The following is a 17,698-nucleotide window of genomic DNA, read 5'->3' on the forward strand; positions in this document are numbered from 1 at the left end:
GAGAAGGGGGAGGAGAGATAGAAAGAGAGAAGGGGGAGGAGCTGGAAGCATCAACTCCTATATGTGCCTTGACCAGGCAAGCCCAGGGTTTCAAACTGGTGACCTCAGCATTTCCAGGTTGACGCTTTATCCACTGTGCCACCACAGGTCAGGCCGATGTTTTATTTTTTAAAAATGATCAGATTTCCTCTGTTACATCCTTCTAAGACCAGCGGTTTTGAACCTGTGGGTCGCGACCCTGGCGGGGGTCGAACGACCAAAACACAGGGGTCGCCTAAAGCCATCAGACCCACAGGTTGAAAACCACTGGTCTAAGACTCATTCTTGGTGCTTGCCTCGGTCACGTGATACATTTATCCGTCCCACCCTAAAAGCCAGTCTGTGAAAATATTTTCTGACATTAAACCGGTCTGTGGCCCAAAAAAGATTGGGGACCACTGGTGTAGTGGATTTGAGTGTGCTGCTTGTGGGTTGACCTCCAAGGAAATTTTACCTACCACATCATCTCAAACCTTCTTACTTGTCTCAGTTTCTCTCCCCGGCTGCCTAATACAGCTGTGAGGACTTGAAGCACTAGGTAACCCACCTTTCTATGCGTGTCCTGGGACAAGTCAATTTTTAATTTTATTTTTATTGATTTAAATCAATTGTGTTTACATAGATTCAAGTGTCCTACCAAATACATCCCCCCCATCCCCATGTTTCCCTCAACATACTCCTTGCCCCCTTCCCCCAACGTATTCCCCTCTTCCCTCTGATTGGCTTTTCTGCTCTCTATACGCTGTATTATGTATATATAATTTCACCAATCTCTTTCCCGTCTCTGATCCCGTCCTCTGATCCCCTTTCCCTCTCTCTTCGCTTTCCCTCTGGTCCCTTTGATCTCGCCTGTGCCTCTATTCTGTTCCTCAGTTCACATTGTTCATTGGATACCTCAAATGAGTGAGATCATATATTTTTCTTTCTTTGCCTGGCTTATTTCACTTAACATAATAGTTTCCAGGTCAATCCATGTTGTCTGAAAAGGTAAGATTTCCCTTTTCATGGCCCTATAGTATTCCAGTGTGTGTGTGTGTGTGTGTATGTGTGTGTCACAGCTTTTTAATCCACTCATCCACTGACGGACACTTGGGCTGTTTCCAGATCTTCACTATTGTAAACAATGCTGCAGTAAACATGAACATGCATTTCTTTTATTGAATCAGTGATTTGGTATTCCTAGGATATATTCCTAAAAGTGGGATGGCTGGATGAAAAGGCAGTTCCATTTTTAATACTTTGAGGAATCTCCATACTGTTTTCCACAGTGGCTGCACCAGTCTGCATTCCCACCAGCAATACAGGAGGGCCCCCTTTTCTTCACATCCTCGCCAGCGCTTATTCTGTGTTGTTTTGTTGATGAGCGCCATTCTGACTGGTGTGAGGTGGTAATTCATTGTGGTTTTAATTTGCATTTTTCTAATGATTAGTGATGTTAAGCATCTTTTCATATGCCTATTGGCCATCTCTAGGTCTTTGGAGAAGTGTCTATTCATTTCTTTGCCCATTTTTTGTTTGGACGGTTTATTTTCCTGGTGTTGATTTTTACAAGTTCTTTATAAAATTTGGTTATTAACCCCTTATCAGACGTATTGTCGAATATATTCTCCCATTGTGTGGTTTGCCTTTTTATTTTGTTCATATTGTCTTTAGCTGTGCAAAAGCTTTTTAGTTTGATATATTTGTTTATCCTATCCTTTATTTTCCTTGTGCATGGACATAAATCAGCAAACATATTGCTGCGAGTGATGTTCAGAGCTTATTGCTTATGTTTTCCTCTAGGATGCTTATGGTTTCATGACTTACATTTAAGTCTTTTAACAATTTTGAGTTTATTTTTGTGAATGGTGAAAGTTGGTGGTCTAGTTTCATTTTTTTGCAGGTAACTGTCCAATTTTCCCAACACTATTTGTTGAAGAGACTATCTTTACTTCATTGTATGCTCTTACCTCTTTGTCAAATATCAGTTGTCCATAAAGGTGTGGGTTTATTTCTGGGTTCTCTGTTCTGTTTCATTCATCTATATGCCTGTTCTTTTACCAGTACCAAGCTGTTCTAAGTACAATGGCCTTGTAGTACAACTTGATATCAGGAAGTGTGTTACCACCCACTTTATTCTTTCTTTTCAAGATTGCTGAGGCTATTTGTGTTCCTTTTTGGTTCCATATAAATTTTTGGAATATGTGTTCTATATCTTTGAAGTAAGTCATTGATATTTTAATCGGTATTGCATTGAATTTATAAATTGCTTTGGGTAATATAGACATTTTAATGACGTTTATTCTTCCTAACCAGGAACACGGTATATGCCTCCACTTGTTTGTATCTTCCTTGATTTCTTTTATCAATGTTTCATAATTTTCCAAGTACAAGTCTTTAACCCCCTTGGTTAAATTTACTCCTAGGTACTTTATTATTTTTTGTTGCAGTAGTGAAGGTCATTATATTCTTAATTTCTCTTTCAGACAGTTCATTGTTGGTGTATAAAAATTCCTCTGATGCCTGAATATTAATTTTATATCCTGCCACCTTGCTGAATTCATTTATCAGATCCAGTAGTTTTTGGACTGAGACTTTAGGATTTTCTATGTCCAGTATCATATCATCAGCAAATAGTTGATAGTTTTACTTCTTCTTTTCCAATTTGGATGCGTTGTATTTCTTCTTCTTGTCTGTTTGCTGTGGCTAGGACTTCCAGAACTATGCAGAATAATAGTGGTTAAAGGGGGTACCCCTGCCTTGTTCCTGATCTTAAGGAGATTTTAATTTTTGCCCATTGAGTATGATGTTGGCTGTGGGTTTGTCATAGATGGCCTTTATCATATTGAGGTAAGTTTCCTGTAGTCTCACTTTGCTGAGAATTTTGATCATAAATGGGTGCTCGATTTTATCAAATGCTTTTTCTACATCTATTTAAATTATCATGTGGTTTTTCTCCTTCATTTTGTTTATGTGATGAATCACATTGATTGATTTGCGAATATTGTACCAGCCTTGACTCCTCAGAATAAATCCCACTTGATCATGATGTATGATTTTTTTCATGTTTTGCTGAATCCAATTTGCTAATATATATTTTTTAATTTATTTATTCATTTTTAGAAAGGAGAGAGAGAGGGAGAGAGGAAACAGAGAGGGAGAGAGAGAAGAGAGAGACAGAGAGAGAGAAGGGGGGAGGAGCTAGAAGCATCAACTCCCATATATACCTTGACCAGGCAAGCCCAGGGTTTTGAACCGGCAACCTCAGCATTTCCAGGTTGACGCTTTATCCACTGTGCCACCACAGGTCAGGCTATTTTGCTAATATTTTATTGAGAATTTTAGCATTTAAATTCATCAGGGATATTGGCCTATAGTTTTCTTTCTTTGTATTGTCTTTACCTGGTTTTTGAATGAGAATTGTGCTTACCTCGTAAAGAAGTTTGGAAGTCTTCCCTCCTCTTGACTTTTTTGAAATAGCTTGAGAAGCATAGGAGTTAGTTCTTCTTTGAATGTTTCATAGAATTCGCCTGTGAGGCCATTTGGCCCAGGGCTTTTGTTTTTTGGGAGTTTTTTGATAACTGTTTCAAATCTCATTTGTTGTAATTGGTCTGTTTAGGTTTTCTGATTCTTCCAAACTGATTTTTGAAAGATTATATGTTTCAAGGAACTTGTCCATTTCACCTAGGTTGTCTAATTTTTTGGCATACTGTTCTTCAAAGTATTTTCTTACAATCCTTTGTATTTCTGCTGTGTCAGTTGTTATTTCTCCAGTCTCATTTCTAATATTATTTATTCGAATCCTCTTTTTTTCTTGGTGAGTCTGGTTAAAAGTTCATCAATCTTGTTAACTGTTTCAAAGAACCAGCTGTTGGTTTCATTGATCCTCTGTATTGTTTATTTAACCTCTATGTCATTTATTTCTGCTCTGATCTTTATTATTTCCTTCCTTCTACTTCCTCTGGGATTTAATTGCTGTTCTTTTTCTAGTTCTTTAAGATGTAGGGTTACGTTGTTTATTTTAACTTTTTCTTGCTTCTTAAGGTATGCTTGTAAATGCTATGAACTTCCCTCTCAGTACTGCTTTTGCTGTGTCCCATAAATTTTGAGTTGTTGTAAATTCATTTTTATTTGTTTCAAGGAATTTTTTTATTCTTTCTTGATCTCATTGTTAACCCATTTGTTATTTAATAACATGCTGTTTAGTTTCGCAGTATTTGAATGGTTTTCAGTTTTTCGATTATAGTTGATTTCCTGTTTCATGCCATTGTGATCCAAGAAAATGCTTGATATAACTTCAATATTCCTAAATTTATTGAGATTTGTTTTGTGTCCTGTCTATCCTAGAAAATGTATCATGAGCACTTGAAAAGAATGTATATTCTGCTGCTTTAGGGTTTAAGATTCTGAAGATATCTGTTTAATCTAGTTGATCTAGTGTGTCCTTTAAAGCTGCTCTTTCTTTGTTAATTTTCTTTCTTGAGGATATATCGAGTAATGTTAGTGGGGTATTGAAATTCACTACTATTATAGTATTGCTGTTGATCTCGCCCTTTATGTTGATCAAAATCTGCTTTATATATTTAGGTGCTCCTATATTAGACGGATAGATTTTTTTTTTTTCTGAAGCTGGAAACGGGGAGAGACAGTCAGACAGACTCCCGCATGCGCCCGACCAGGATCCACCCGGCACGCCCACCAGGATCGACGCTCTGCCCACCAGGGGGCGATGCTCTGCCCCTCCGGGGCGTCGCTCTGTTGCGACCAGAGCCACTCTAGCGCCTGGGGCAGAGGCCAAGGAGCCATCCCCAGCACCCGGGTCATCTTTGCTCCAATGGAGCCTTGGCTGCAGGAGGGGAAGAGAGAAACAGAGAAGAAGGAGGGGAGGGGTGGAGAAGCAAATGGGCGCTTCTCCTATGTGCCCTGGCCGGAAATCGAACCCGGGTCCCCTGTGTGCCAGGCAGACGCTCTACCGCTGAGCCAACCGGCCAGGGCCTAGACGGATAGATTTTTATAATGGTTGTATCTACCAGTTGGATTGCTCCCTTTATCATTATGTAGTGACCTTATTTATTCCTTACTATAGCCTTTGTTTTAAAATCTGTTTTGTCAGATATAAGTATTGCTACCAGCATTTTATTTATTTCTATTTGCATGAAACATTTTTTTTCACCCCTTTACTCTCAGTCTATGTGTGTCTTTTGTTTTGAGGTGGTTCTCTTGTAGACAGCTTATGTATGGGTCCTGTTTTCTTATTCACACAGCTACCATATGTCTTTTGATTGGAGCATTTAGTTCATTTACATTTAAGGTTATTACTGATATGTAGTTGCTTATTGCCATTTTATTTTTTAAATCTACATACCTCTTCTACTAGATTTTCTCCACTTTGGTCTGTTTACAACAGGCCCCTTAACATTTCTTGCAGCATTGGTTTGGTTGTAATGAATTACTTGAGTTTTTTTGTTTTTGGTCTGGGAAATTTTTTATTTCTCCTTCAATTTTTAACAATAGCCTTGCTGGATAAAGAAGTCTTGTTTGTAGGCTTTTGTTTTGCATAATTTTGAATATTACTTGCTATTCCGTTCTGGCCTCAAGTGTTTCTGTTGAAAAGTCAGATGTCATCCTTATGGGGGCTCCTTTGTAGGTGATTCCCTCCTTTTCTCTTGCAACTCTTAGTATTCTTTCTTTTTTAATCAGCTGTTCTTTATTTATTTTTTTAATTTATTCATTTTAGAGAGGAGAGGGAGAGACAGAGAGAGAGAAGGAGGGGAGCTGGAAGCATCAACTCCCATATGTGCCTTGACCAGGCAAGCCCAGGGTTTCGAACCGGTGACCTCAGCATTTCCAGGTCAACGCTTTATCCACTGTGCCACGACAGGTCAGGCAGTATTCTTTCTTTATATCGTATCTTTGGTATTTTAATTATGATGTTTCTTGGTGTAGGTCTCTTTCTGTTCCTCTTTAATGGGATTCTTTGTGCTGCTTGAATTTGTGTGAATTTTTCCTTCATCAGTTTAGGGACGTTTTCAGCTATGATTTCTTCAATCAGGTTCTTTATCTCTTGTTCTTTCTCTTCTCCTTCAGGAACCCGATTATGAGGATATTGTTTTTCTTTATGTTGTCTCAGAGCTCTCAGAGTTTCCTCAGACTTTTTGATTCCCTTTTATTTTGCTGTTCTGCTTCCTTGCTTTCGCTTATCTTGTCCTCTAAATCACTGATTCTATTCTTTGCCTTATCCAGCCTGCTTTTAATTCTTTTAGTGTACTCTTCATTTTTGATATTATGTTTGTCATTTCTGTCTGGTACTTTTTTATGATTTCAGTGTCTTGTTTGTTGCTTGTTATCCCTTTTAGGTGCTCATTATGTCTATTTATTGTTGCTCTAAGATCCTTTAGCATCCTAACAATCATTCTAAACTCTGCATTGGTGTCTTGGTTATTTCCATCTAATTCAGTTCTTTTTCTTAGGATTTCTCTTGTTGATTCATTTGAATTGCATTTCTCTGTCTTACCATTTTGTCTCTGTAGATTGCTCCTTTGGATGAGTTGTTTGTGTAGCTAGCTGAGTGTAGGGTTGGTGGTGTCTGCTTCCAGCTTTCAGTTGTGTTGTTTCTAAATCTTCTTGGGATGGCTTCAGCTGTTTTTAATCTGCTGTGGGCTACTTGTCTGCTGCTATTGCTCTTTTTGCTGTTTGTGACAGCGTTTTCTAGGCCTGAGCTGGGTCAGGTGTGAGGAGCCTTTCCTTAAGATACCACTCTAACTATGGTTATTAGGTCTTGAGCTGATGCTCTCTGTATCTAGATGTACTAGCCCTGGACCTACCTGGCTGGAACCTGGCACAGACTATTGGTGGTTGCTGCTTTTGACTGGCCCTTAGCAACCTTCTTGGAGCTACATGTGTTCCAGAATTTGTGGCTGCCTCTGCTCGGCCCTCATGCCATTGTAACTATTAGCTGCACTCCTAGGCTGGCTTTTATCCACTCTTGGCCAGTGTATGTTGCCTTTCTATTACTAAAGTGAAATTTCCGCCGGCTCCCCTCCGCCTCCGCCTCCTCAGGCGCTCTGGCACCAGTGCAGGCTTGCGGCCGCAGCTGGGGCTGCTCCGTGGCTGGGGCAACTCCTTCCTGGCTGGGCTCTGCCCCCCTGCAGATGCTAAGGCTGCCGTCTAGCCTCTGCCCCTGCGTGCATGAGGGATGCCTCTTCGGCTTTACCACTCTCCGCAGGGCGGCCCACCTGCCTCCGCCCTAAGTGTCTCTCCGCACTGACTGGGGCAGGAGAACTTCTGGTGTGTGGGGTAATTGCTTTCCTTTGTTTGCTTGGTCCTCCCAGGACAAATGTCAACTTTAGGTTTGGGGAATGATCCAGTACAGGGGTCAGGTGGCTGTCCCCCACAGTCTCTCCCAGTGCCCCTGATACTATAATCTCCTCTTGCAACTCCACTCCTCTTGGAGCTCCCCACTCCCGGATCTCTGGGTAAGTGGCCGTGAACGATATTTTCTGAACAGTCTTGTTAAGACGGAGCTTGGGTCTGAGAATTCTCTCTTTCTTGCAAACTGTATCCCAACTCTTTTCTCAGCTAAATACTGTTTGTATGCCTCCTCTAGTCTCTGGGGCTCCAGGCTGGGGTTCTGGTCCTGTGGCTGAGGACCCACAACTCTCTGGGAAACCCACCCCACCGTGAGAGTCTTTCTGGGCCGCCTCTTGCTCCTGGGAGCGGGGTAGCCCTTTTCATATCTTCGCCTTTCCTATCAGCTCAGTGTGGTTCCTTCGGTGATGCTTGGTTATAGATTCCTCTTAGTTTAGTCCAAAGTTGGTTTTTCAAGATGATTGTTCCTAAGTTAAGTTGTAATCCATTTTGCTTCTGGGAGGTAGCAGTTGTAACATCCACTTAGTCTGTTGCCATTTTCCCTCTCTCAATATTTTAATTATAGTTGAATTTAGAAGTGTCTATGGGGTGACCGATACGTCGTGAGAGATTCCCTCTCGACACCTCCACAGAGATTCTTAGTCACCTAAGAATACCCAAGATTTTGGCAGGAGAGAGGAGGTGCACCTTATCTTTGGAGCTGAACAAGTTCAGGCTCGCATTTATTCAGCAAATATTTTCTTTGTTCAGACTCATAGTTAAGTAGTTTCAATGGAAAAAAGCCAAAATGAAAAACCTTTCACAGACCTGAGTACAGTTTTACACACAAACGACAATTAAAAGTACAGAGATACAAGCATGACACACAAATAAATCTGATTAATCCTAATATTGGAGTTCCTACTTTGCCCCCAACTCTGAAGACAACACAGAATACAGCAATCAGCATAGCAAGACCTCACAGAGTACTATCCAAAGAAACAAGTTTAGGACCCAAACTTTCATTCTATTTAAATTTAAATGAGTGCTCCTTACATATTTCAATTTAAAAAAAACAATGCAGGAATGAAACTATTTTAATTCAGTATTAGAGCTGGCATTTCCAATTTTTGCATGCAAGAACTTAATTCAGGCCTCAAAAGAGCCACATTTTGGCTGTTTTCAGTTGATATTATTTTATAAATTTTTAAGCATAGGTCGATCATTTAGTCAGAATTCACTTTAGGGGGTTTATCCTTAGGAATGAACAGGGTGTTATCCATTCTGTTACAATATCAGACAAAAACTAAACAGAAACCAGAATCAAACAAACCAGAAAGGAACCTGGGATTTCAGCCTGCAACCAGACCAGAAAGATGCCTGCCCAGCCTCCGTCAGGGTGTTTTGTGACAGGTGCACTGGAGGATGGAACTAGCAGAACCTCCCTGAGTAAATACACACTCAGCAGCTGCTTGGGAAGTACTGTAGTCAGATCCAGGGTCCCCTAGTCTGGGACTAATTTCAAAGCAAAGAATAGGGAAGAAACAAAATGATAGTTCAGAGGATTTAGCTAAAACATTAAACAAAATCAGAAAAATTCAGGATTGTACAATAACAGGGAAAGCTGTAGCTTTAATAGTATCTTGGTCTCCTAGCATTAATCCTTCTCAGAGACAATTTTCCATTAAGGAAGGAGTATGACTCTTCCCAGGTCCTGAGGGGAAGAGGTGGAAGAGGATGGGGGAGCAAAGGCTCCTTGGGAGGAAAGGGAGGAGGAAGAGGTATTTTGTCCTTCTAATAGGCCTCCTCAGATTTCATTGTTGCTGTAACTGGCGGTTCAGGTTGACTATGCTGAGATTCCTCTTTTACTTTCTGCCATGTTTTGAGAAGAGGAACATAAACCTTTAATCCTTGTTCAAACTGCCTTTTCAAGAAAAACTTTACCTACTTGCTCCCATAATTTGACATCTAAAGGTTTCCTCATCGGGGAACCATGGACAATGCTCTTGTACAGCAAGTAAGAGTTGGTGTAATGTTTTAGGTTCTACAATATACTGAGGATTGTGGAGCAAGTGTTGTAAATTTCTAATGTAAATGCACTACTAATTGGTGAGCTCCTGACTCATGAGGAAACCTCTCTCTGACCCTATGTGTGTTGGTCCATTCTTCAAGGCGAGTAGGGACTATTCCTTACTAGAATTCCCAGTAAGATGTGGCCGCTAAACTACTCTTTAGGCATGGATTCCACACATCATGTTGGGGGTCACCACTTGTAGTACTCCAGCCGCTGGAAACTACCAGTGTTGCATGGAAAAATCTACTCAAGACACTAACTCATGTCAAGAGGAAGAGGGGAAGGCCTGCCAAGGGAGGCAGAGAGCAAGAGGGGGAGGCTTGCCAAGGGAGGCAAAGAAGACCTGAATTTCCTTCTTCCTTAGCTTTTATTGATCCGAAGCAGAACAAAGGTGTTAACAGGATTACACAAGACGGAGGCCAGGTGATAAGGGAAAAGCATGATTAATGGCCGTTTTACTGACAGGGAGAAAAGGCCAATTAATTAGATCAGTACATTCTTTTTTGCTAATTAACAAGCACAAAGGAAGGGGCAATCTAGAAGCTCTAGGCTAATTTTGTAAAGCCTCTTCACATGCATTCCTTTGTGTCTGCACAAAGGTCACTCACTCACACAGCTTCTTAGTGTTTGCATCCAAGAGACACTCACTTAGGGCTTTTAACTAAAGTTCCCCAACCCAAGTCAAAGAAGGTTCAAGGTTAGATGGCTGATTCCCTACAAACTCTTGTGTTACAGGCAGAGCATTTTTTGAAATAATTATCTATAGGAGATGAAAATCTTCTGATACCCTTAAATCTTATGTATACCCATGCACCTCTTGAAGAATCTTTATGTACCTGCAGGGTAGTGAACTCTCTCTCAGAACTTGTATAAAATACTGCCTACCTCCAGATAAAATCTTTGAATAGCTTTACACTTCTACAGTGACTAAATAGATTTTAAAAAATGGCATTTGACCATAACGCTTTTTTTGAAAATGGCTTTATTTATTATATTTTGTGCCTGGAATAAATGTAGAATTAATATAAAATTCTTTAAAATTTGGTGAATTAGGAGTTTGGCTTCTCTTATAATTCCTTTTCTAAAATTTTTCCCAGGTCAATGAGTGGTCATTGAAGATAAGAAAGGAAATAAGAGTTGTTGACAGGCAAATAAGAGGTAAACTATCATTTTATGTCTCCTGTTCTCACTCTCAGTATATTTTGCATTAGTTCATGAAAATAAACTGCTTCTACAGACGTAGTTGATTTTTATGTATAACTGTCTTAATTATTTTGCTTTCTAATCATTGTGAGAAAAACAACTCAAAGAAACTTGATCTTTTGTTAGAACTAAATCTTTCTGTGGCCTACAGTTGAGCTGTTCAAAAGGAAGAGTCATTTCTGATTTTCTAGAGCCCAGATTAGTTTTGGAAACAATCAGGTGTTCACCTACTGTGGTAGGCAGAATAATGGCCTCCTAAAGGTGTCCACATCCTAATCCCTAGAATCTGTGAATATGCTATTTTACATGGTGTAAAGCCAGTAGCCACAGCCACCATCACAGCTGCCCGGCCTGTGCAGGTTCGCATTAGATTCAGACAGATGGTAATGAAACAACGGAGCCAAAAGCTGGAGGGCCATTACCTTTAATCCTAGCTTGCACCCGGCAGGCAAGTAAAAACACACACGGGGCTCCAAAACCCACTCATTCAGTGCTCACAAAGCTACTGACTTATCCGAGTTTCCTAGAATCAAAGGTTTTTAGCTCACTAGCCTTATTCACCTCTGTTCTCCATCTTCTCTCTGCACAAACTGGCTTCTCCTGGACTCCTCCACATGGCCTTTCTCTGCTCTTTCCTCTAATACTAATCTCAGGAACCGAGAGAGAGCAAGCTCCTGGTCTGCCCCACTTTGTAGTGTAAGAACCAAAACCTTTAATCCAGTATACAAACAAGGAAGTCTCTGATACAAAGTCACTTATCTGAGGCATAATGGGATTCCTCATGGGAGTGCACCACCCCACATCAAAAAGGGTGGGAAAGGCGTAGTCCCAAAACCAAGCCCCAGCCTCAAGGATCCTGCCAGCCCACAGCCCGCCCCCCAACACACATTAATATAATCACGCCCATCCCAAGCAAGAAGGGCAACTAATACCATCACCTGGGTGACGAGCTTCCACGTGGGCAGCACCATCTTTAACAAAGTGAGCATAATATATTTTAATCTGCCCAACACATGGCAAAGGGACTGGGCAGACTTGATTAGACTAAGGATTATGACAGGGGTCCTCAAACTACAGCCTGCGGGCCGCATGCGGCCCCCTGAGGCCATTTATCCGGCCCCTACCGCACTTCCAGAAGGGGCACCTCTTTCATTGGTGGTCAGTGAGAAGAGCATAGTTCTCATTGAAATACTGGTCAGTTTGTTGATTTAAATTTACTTGTTCTTTTTTTTTTTTTTTTTTTTTTTTTTGTATTTTTCTGAAGCTGGAAACGGGGAGAGATAGACTCCCGCATGCGCCCGACCGGGATCCACCCGGCACGCCCACCAGGGGCAACGCTCTGCCCACCAGGGGGCGATGCTCTGCCCCTTCTGGGGGGTCGCTCTGCCGCTACCAGAGCCACTCTAGCGCCTGGGGCAGAGGCCAAGGAGCCATCTCCAGCACCCGGGCCATCTTTGCTCCAATGGAGCCTTGGCTGCGGGAGGGGAAGAGAGAGACAGAGAGGAAAGAGGGGGGTGGGGTGGAGAAGCAAATGGGCGCTTCTCCTATGTGCCCTGGCCGGGAATTGAACCCAGGTCCCCCACACGCCAGGCCGACGCTCTACCGCTGAGCCAACCAGCCAGGGCCTTGTTCTTTATTTTAAATATTGTATTTGTTCCCGTTTTGTTTTTTTTACTTTAAAATAAGATATGTGCAGTGTGCATAGGGATTTGTTCATAGTTTTTTTTTATAGTCCGGCCCTCCAACGGTCTGAGGGACAGTGAACTGGCTCCCTGTGTAAAAAGTTTGGGGACCCCTGGATTATGAGGTGAGGAGATAACCCTGGTTAATGGGTGGGCAAACGTAATCACAAAGGTCCTTATAAGAGGGAGGCATATGTTGAGGAAAAGTGAGAGAAAAGGAAGTGTGATCACAGTATCAAATGGTGAAATAATGTGCTTTGAACATAGGGGTAGAGGCCATGTACCAAAATATACAGTTTACTTCTAGAACAGGGGTAGTCAACCTTTTTATACCTACCGCCCCTTTTGTATCTCTGTTAGTAGTAAAATTTTCTAACTGCCCACCAGTTCCACAGTAATGATGATTTATAAAGTAGGGAAGTAACTTTACTTTATAAAATTTATAAAGCAGATTTATAGCAAATTAAAGCATATAATAATAATTACTTACCAAGTACTTTATGTCGGATTTTCGCTAAGTTTGGCAGAATATGTCTTTATAAAACAACTTACTGTAGTTAAATCTATCTTTTTATTTATACTTTGGTTGCTCTGCTACTGCCCACCATGAAAGCTGGAACGCCCACTAGTGGGTGGTACAGACCAGGTTGACCACCACTGCTCTAGAAGCTAAAAAAGAGAGGGAGCCTGACCAGGTGGTAGCACAGTGGATAGAGTCTCAGACTGGGACGCAGAGGACCTAGGTTTGAAACCCCGAGGTCGCCCGCTGTTGGTCTATACATAAGTTTGTAAGATGATGTATTGAAGATATGCCTGCTCGCTTATAGTTTGCATTGGGTGTGTGAGACAGGCTGTAAGCTGGCAAAGTCCTTATAGCCTAAGGCTTAGTTTTTTTGTTTGTTTGTTTTTGTGTTGTTGTTTTTTTTTTTTACAGAGACAGTCAGAGAGAGGGATAGATACGGACAGAGAGAGATGAAAAGCATCAATCATCAGTTTTTCATTGTGACACCTTAGTTGTTCATTGATTGCTTTCTCATATATACCTTGACTGTGGGGCTACAGCAGACCGAGTAGCACCTTGCTCAAGCCAGTGACCATGGGTCCAAGCTGGTAAGCTTTGCTCAAACCAGATGAGCCCGCGCTCAAGCTGGAGACTTCGGGGTCTCGAACCTGGGTCTCAAACCTGGGTCCTCCGCATCCCAGTCCAACGCTCTATCCACTGCGCTACTGCCTGGTCAGGCAAGACTTAGTTTTAAGACTAAGCCTCTCCCACCCTTTTAATACTATTATCTTTTCAACACTAAGCTTTTCCCCACACCCTTGACTTTTGCTTGATGGGGGGTGGTACACTCTTATGAGGAATCCCGTTTATGGCTCAGATAAGTGGCTTTGTATCAGAGACTTCCTAATTTTATATTGGCTTCCAGCTTAAGCGCAGGCTCATCTGGTTTGAGCACAGTTCACCAGCTTGAACCCAAAGTTGCTGGCTTGAGCAAGGGGTGACTCAGTCTGCTGTAGCTCCCCCCATCCAAGCACATATGAGAAAGCAGTCAATTAACAATGAAGGTGCCATAATGAAGAATTCATGCTTCTCATATCTCTCTCTTCCTGTCTGTCTGTCTGTCCCTATCTGTCCCTTTCTCTTTCTCTGTCACACACACACACACATACAAAGACAGGCAAGTGGATTTGCTTCTGAAGCCTCCAAAAGAAAGTCCTTCCAACACATTGAGTTTTAGACTTCTGACCATTAGAATTGTAAAAGAATAAATGTGTTGTTTCAAGCCATTAAAAATAAAGACCTAAAGAAACCTCCTATTTATAAAGAAATGATGTTATAGCAGGGGTCGGGAACCTATGGCTCGCAAGCCAGATGTGGCTCTTTTGATGGCTGCATCTGGCTTGCAGACAAATCTTTAATAAAAAAATAATAACATTAAAATATAAGGCCCTGGCCGGTTGGTTCAGTGGTAGAGCTTTGGCCTGGTGTGCAGGAGTCCTGGGTTCAATTCCCAGCCACGGCACACAGGAGAAGCACCCATCTGCTTCTCCACTACTCCCCCTCTCCTTCCTCTCTGCCTCTCTCTTTCCCTCCCACAGCCAAGGCTCCATTGGAGCAAAGTTGGCCCGGGTGCTGAAGATGGCTCTATGGCCTCTGCCTCAGGCGCTAGAATGGCTCTGGTTGCAACAGAGCAATGCCCCAGATGGGCAGAGCATCGCCTCCTGGTGGGCATTCCGGTTGGATCCCGATGGGGCTCATGCGGGAGTCTGTCTGACTGCTTCCCCGTTTCCAACTTCAGAAAAATACAAAAAAAAAAAAAAAAAAAAAAAAAAAAAAAATATATATATATATATATATATATATATATATATATATATAAACATTCTCATGTACTACAATCCATTTTCTACCACTCATGTTCATGGTTGCGGGTGGCTGGAACCAGTAACAGCTGTCCTCCGGGACAACACCAAATTTTTATTGGATAATGCGTATCGTACACAGGTCATTGTGAGGTCAGGAAGTAAACTTCCCTTTTTTGAATCAAGTAATCAGCTAGCTAATTGCAGAAACCCTTTTGATGAAGAAGATGGCTAAAAGAAAAAAAGATGAGGAGTATCGTACTTTTCAGCAGGAATGGACAGAGGAATTCGCCCTTGTGGAGAGAGCAGGTTCTGCAGTGTGTCTAATATGCAATGATAAAATTATATCGATGAAACAGTCAACTATAAAGCAGCACTTCAGCACACGCCATACTACATTTGCATCGAAATATCCAGCAGGGAACAGCAGGAAGAAAGCATGTCAAGAGCTACTGTGCAGAATGCAAGTTAGTCAGCAGCAACTCTGTGTTTGGACCCAACAAGGTGACTGGAATTTGGCTAGCTTTGCTGGTGCTTTAGCAATTGTGAGAAACGGAAAGCCATTCACAGATGGGGAGTATGCCAAAACATTCATGCTTGATGTTGCCAATGAACTTTTTGACGACTTTTCAGATAAAGGCAAGATAATCAAATGAATAAAAGACATGCCTCTGTCGTCAAGAACTTTTCACAATCGTACCATCATGATGGCATATCAAATTGAGGCAACACAAGTGAAGGACATAAATGCAGCACCATTCTTTTCTCTCGCTTTGGATGAGTCAACAGACGTAAGCCATTTATCCCTGTTCAGTGTGATTGCAAGGTATGCTGTCGGTGACACACTACTTGAGGAAAGTCTTTCTGTTTTGCCTATGAAAGAGACAACAAGAGGGGAGGATTTATTCAAGTCTTTCACTGAATTCGCTAAAGAAAAAAATGTACTGATGGATAAACTTATTTCAGTGTGTACTGATGGTGCTCTGTGCATGGTGGGGAAAAACAGGATTTGTAGCGCTTCTTTGTGAACATGAAAAGAGACCCATCCTAAGTTTTCACTGCATCCTACATCAGGAGGCGCTTTGTGCTCAGATGTGTGGCGAGCAGCTTGGTGAGGTGATGTCGCTGGTCATTCTGGTGGTCTTTACTGTTGCCCGAGCTTTAAATGATCGCCAGTTTAAAACACTGCTGTATGAAGTTGGGAATAATTATCCTGGTCTGCTTCTGCACAGCAATGTGCATTGGTTGTCAAGAGGGAAGGTGCTCAGCCATAGCCATTTCGCGGCTTGTCTACGTGAAATCCAGGCTTTTCTTGAAGTGAAAAACATCGAACATCCTGAGTTAGGTAACACTGAGTGGCTCCTGAAGTTCTGCTATCTTGTGGACATGACTGAACATCTGAACCAGGTCAATGTGCAAATGCAAGGTGTTGGAAATACAGTCTTATCCCTTCAACAAGCAGTGTTTGCAGTTGAAAACAAGCTAGAACTCTTCATTGCTGACATTGAAACAGGTCTTTTACTACACTTTGAAAAACTGGGAGAGTTTAAAGATGCATGCACAGCAAGTGACTCTGCTCAACATCTTGATCTCCAGCAGCTAGCGGGCTTTACATCTAATCTCCTGCAGTCATTCAAATCGCGCTTTGGAGAATTTCATGAGCACACTCGTTTTTTTAAGTTCATCACCCATCCACACAAATGTGCAGAGGACAGCGCTGACCTGAGTTACATCCCCGATGTCTCCATCAGAGATTTTGAGCTACAAGCTGCTGACCTGAAGGCCTCAGACATGTGGGTGAATAAGTTCAGGTCACTGAATGAAGATTTGGAAAGACTTGCATGACAGCAAGCACAGTTGGCGAGCAAACACAAGTGGGGAGAAATGAAAAAACTTCAAACTGCAGACCAGCTGATTGTCAAAACTTGGAACGCGTTTCCTGTCACATACCACACACTGCAGCGTGTGAGTATTGCTGTAATGACAATGTTTGGCTCTACATATGCATGTGAGCAGTCTTTTTCACATCTAAAGAACATTAAGACCAACCTACGATCATGTTTAATGGATGGAAGTCTCAACGCCTTCATGAAGCTTAACCTCACTCACCACGTATCAACCAGACTACAAAGCCATCAGCAAAATCATGCAGCACCAGAAGTCGCATTAATGATGAGAAGTACTTTATTCATCATTGGTTAGCAACAGCATAATGTTATTAAAAAGAGTTCAGAGACTTATTGTACTTTAAAAGTGTTGGTCTTACATAAAATGCACACATTTACTTGTATTGGGTTGGGGAATAAGTTCGTAGTGTTTTTATATTTTCTTTTATTTTACAACGATTTGTTTGCTGTTTGGCAAAGGGTATTCATTCGATAAAACTCTTTCTGCTCTACAAAACTATGTTAATTGTATTTTTGAGTTATTTAATTTTTTATTAGTTTTGAGGCTTAGAAATGGAATACCCAGGAGGCAAAAATCAACATTTTCGACACCTGCTCTTCTTTGCTTTTCATCGAGGTCAAAAAGCTGCCGAAGCAGCCTGGGACATTTGCGACGTGTATGGAGAAGGTGTCATAGGCGAGTCTACAGCACGGAAATGGTTTGCAAAGTTCAAAAATGGCGACTTTGACGTCGATGACACATGCCGCAGCGGAAGGCCTTCTGAATTCGACGAAGAACTGGGAAATGCTTGAAAAGAATGCCACGGTCAACAAGGAGCTCTACATTGCCCAGCTACACCGCGTGAATGAGGCTATTTGACTGAAAAGACCTGATCGACATGGTCAAACCATACTCCTTCACGACAACGCCAGGCCCCATGTTGCACAAGTCGTCAAAGCCGCATTCCAAGAGCTCGAATGGGAGGTCCTTCAGCATCTGCTGTATTCTCCGGACCTTGCACCGACCGATTACCATCTTTTCCGCTCCCTGTCAAACCATATGAAGGGCGTTACCTTCGATAACAAAGAGGTCCTTAAAAAGTGGCTCAACAACTTCTTTGACA

At 41.8% G+C, this 17,698-nt stretch overlaps 1 protein-coding gene across 4 annotated transcripts in view; it reads left to right on the forward strand.

Annotated features, from left to right (window-relative positions):
* CHMP3 (charged multivesicular body protein 3) overlaps positions 1-17,698 on the forward strand; it is a 104,431-nt gene that overhangs the window by 24,992 nt on the left and 61,741 nt on the right. For 3 of the 4 annotated variants that reach the window (XM_066267661.1, XM_066267662.1, XM_066267660.1), the window contains exon 2: positions 10,537-10,597. The exons of the other annotated variant lie outside the window; for it this stretch is intronic. In XM_066267661.1, coding sequence (XP_066123758.1) covers positions 10,537-10,597 — 61 coding nt within the window. The remainder of the gene's footprint in view (positions 1-10,536; positions 10,598-17,698) is intronic. 4 annotated transcript variants of the gene reach the window in all.

This window comes from Saccopteryx bilineata, chromosome 3 (genome assembly GCF_036850765.1).
Source record: "Saccopteryx bilineata isolate mSacBil1 chromosome 3, mSacBil1_pri_phased_curated, whole genome shotgun sequence".
In the NCBI taxonomy this organism is placed as follows: Eukaryota; Metazoa; Chordata; class Mammalia; order Chiroptera; family Emballonuridae; genus Saccopteryx; species Saccopteryx bilineata.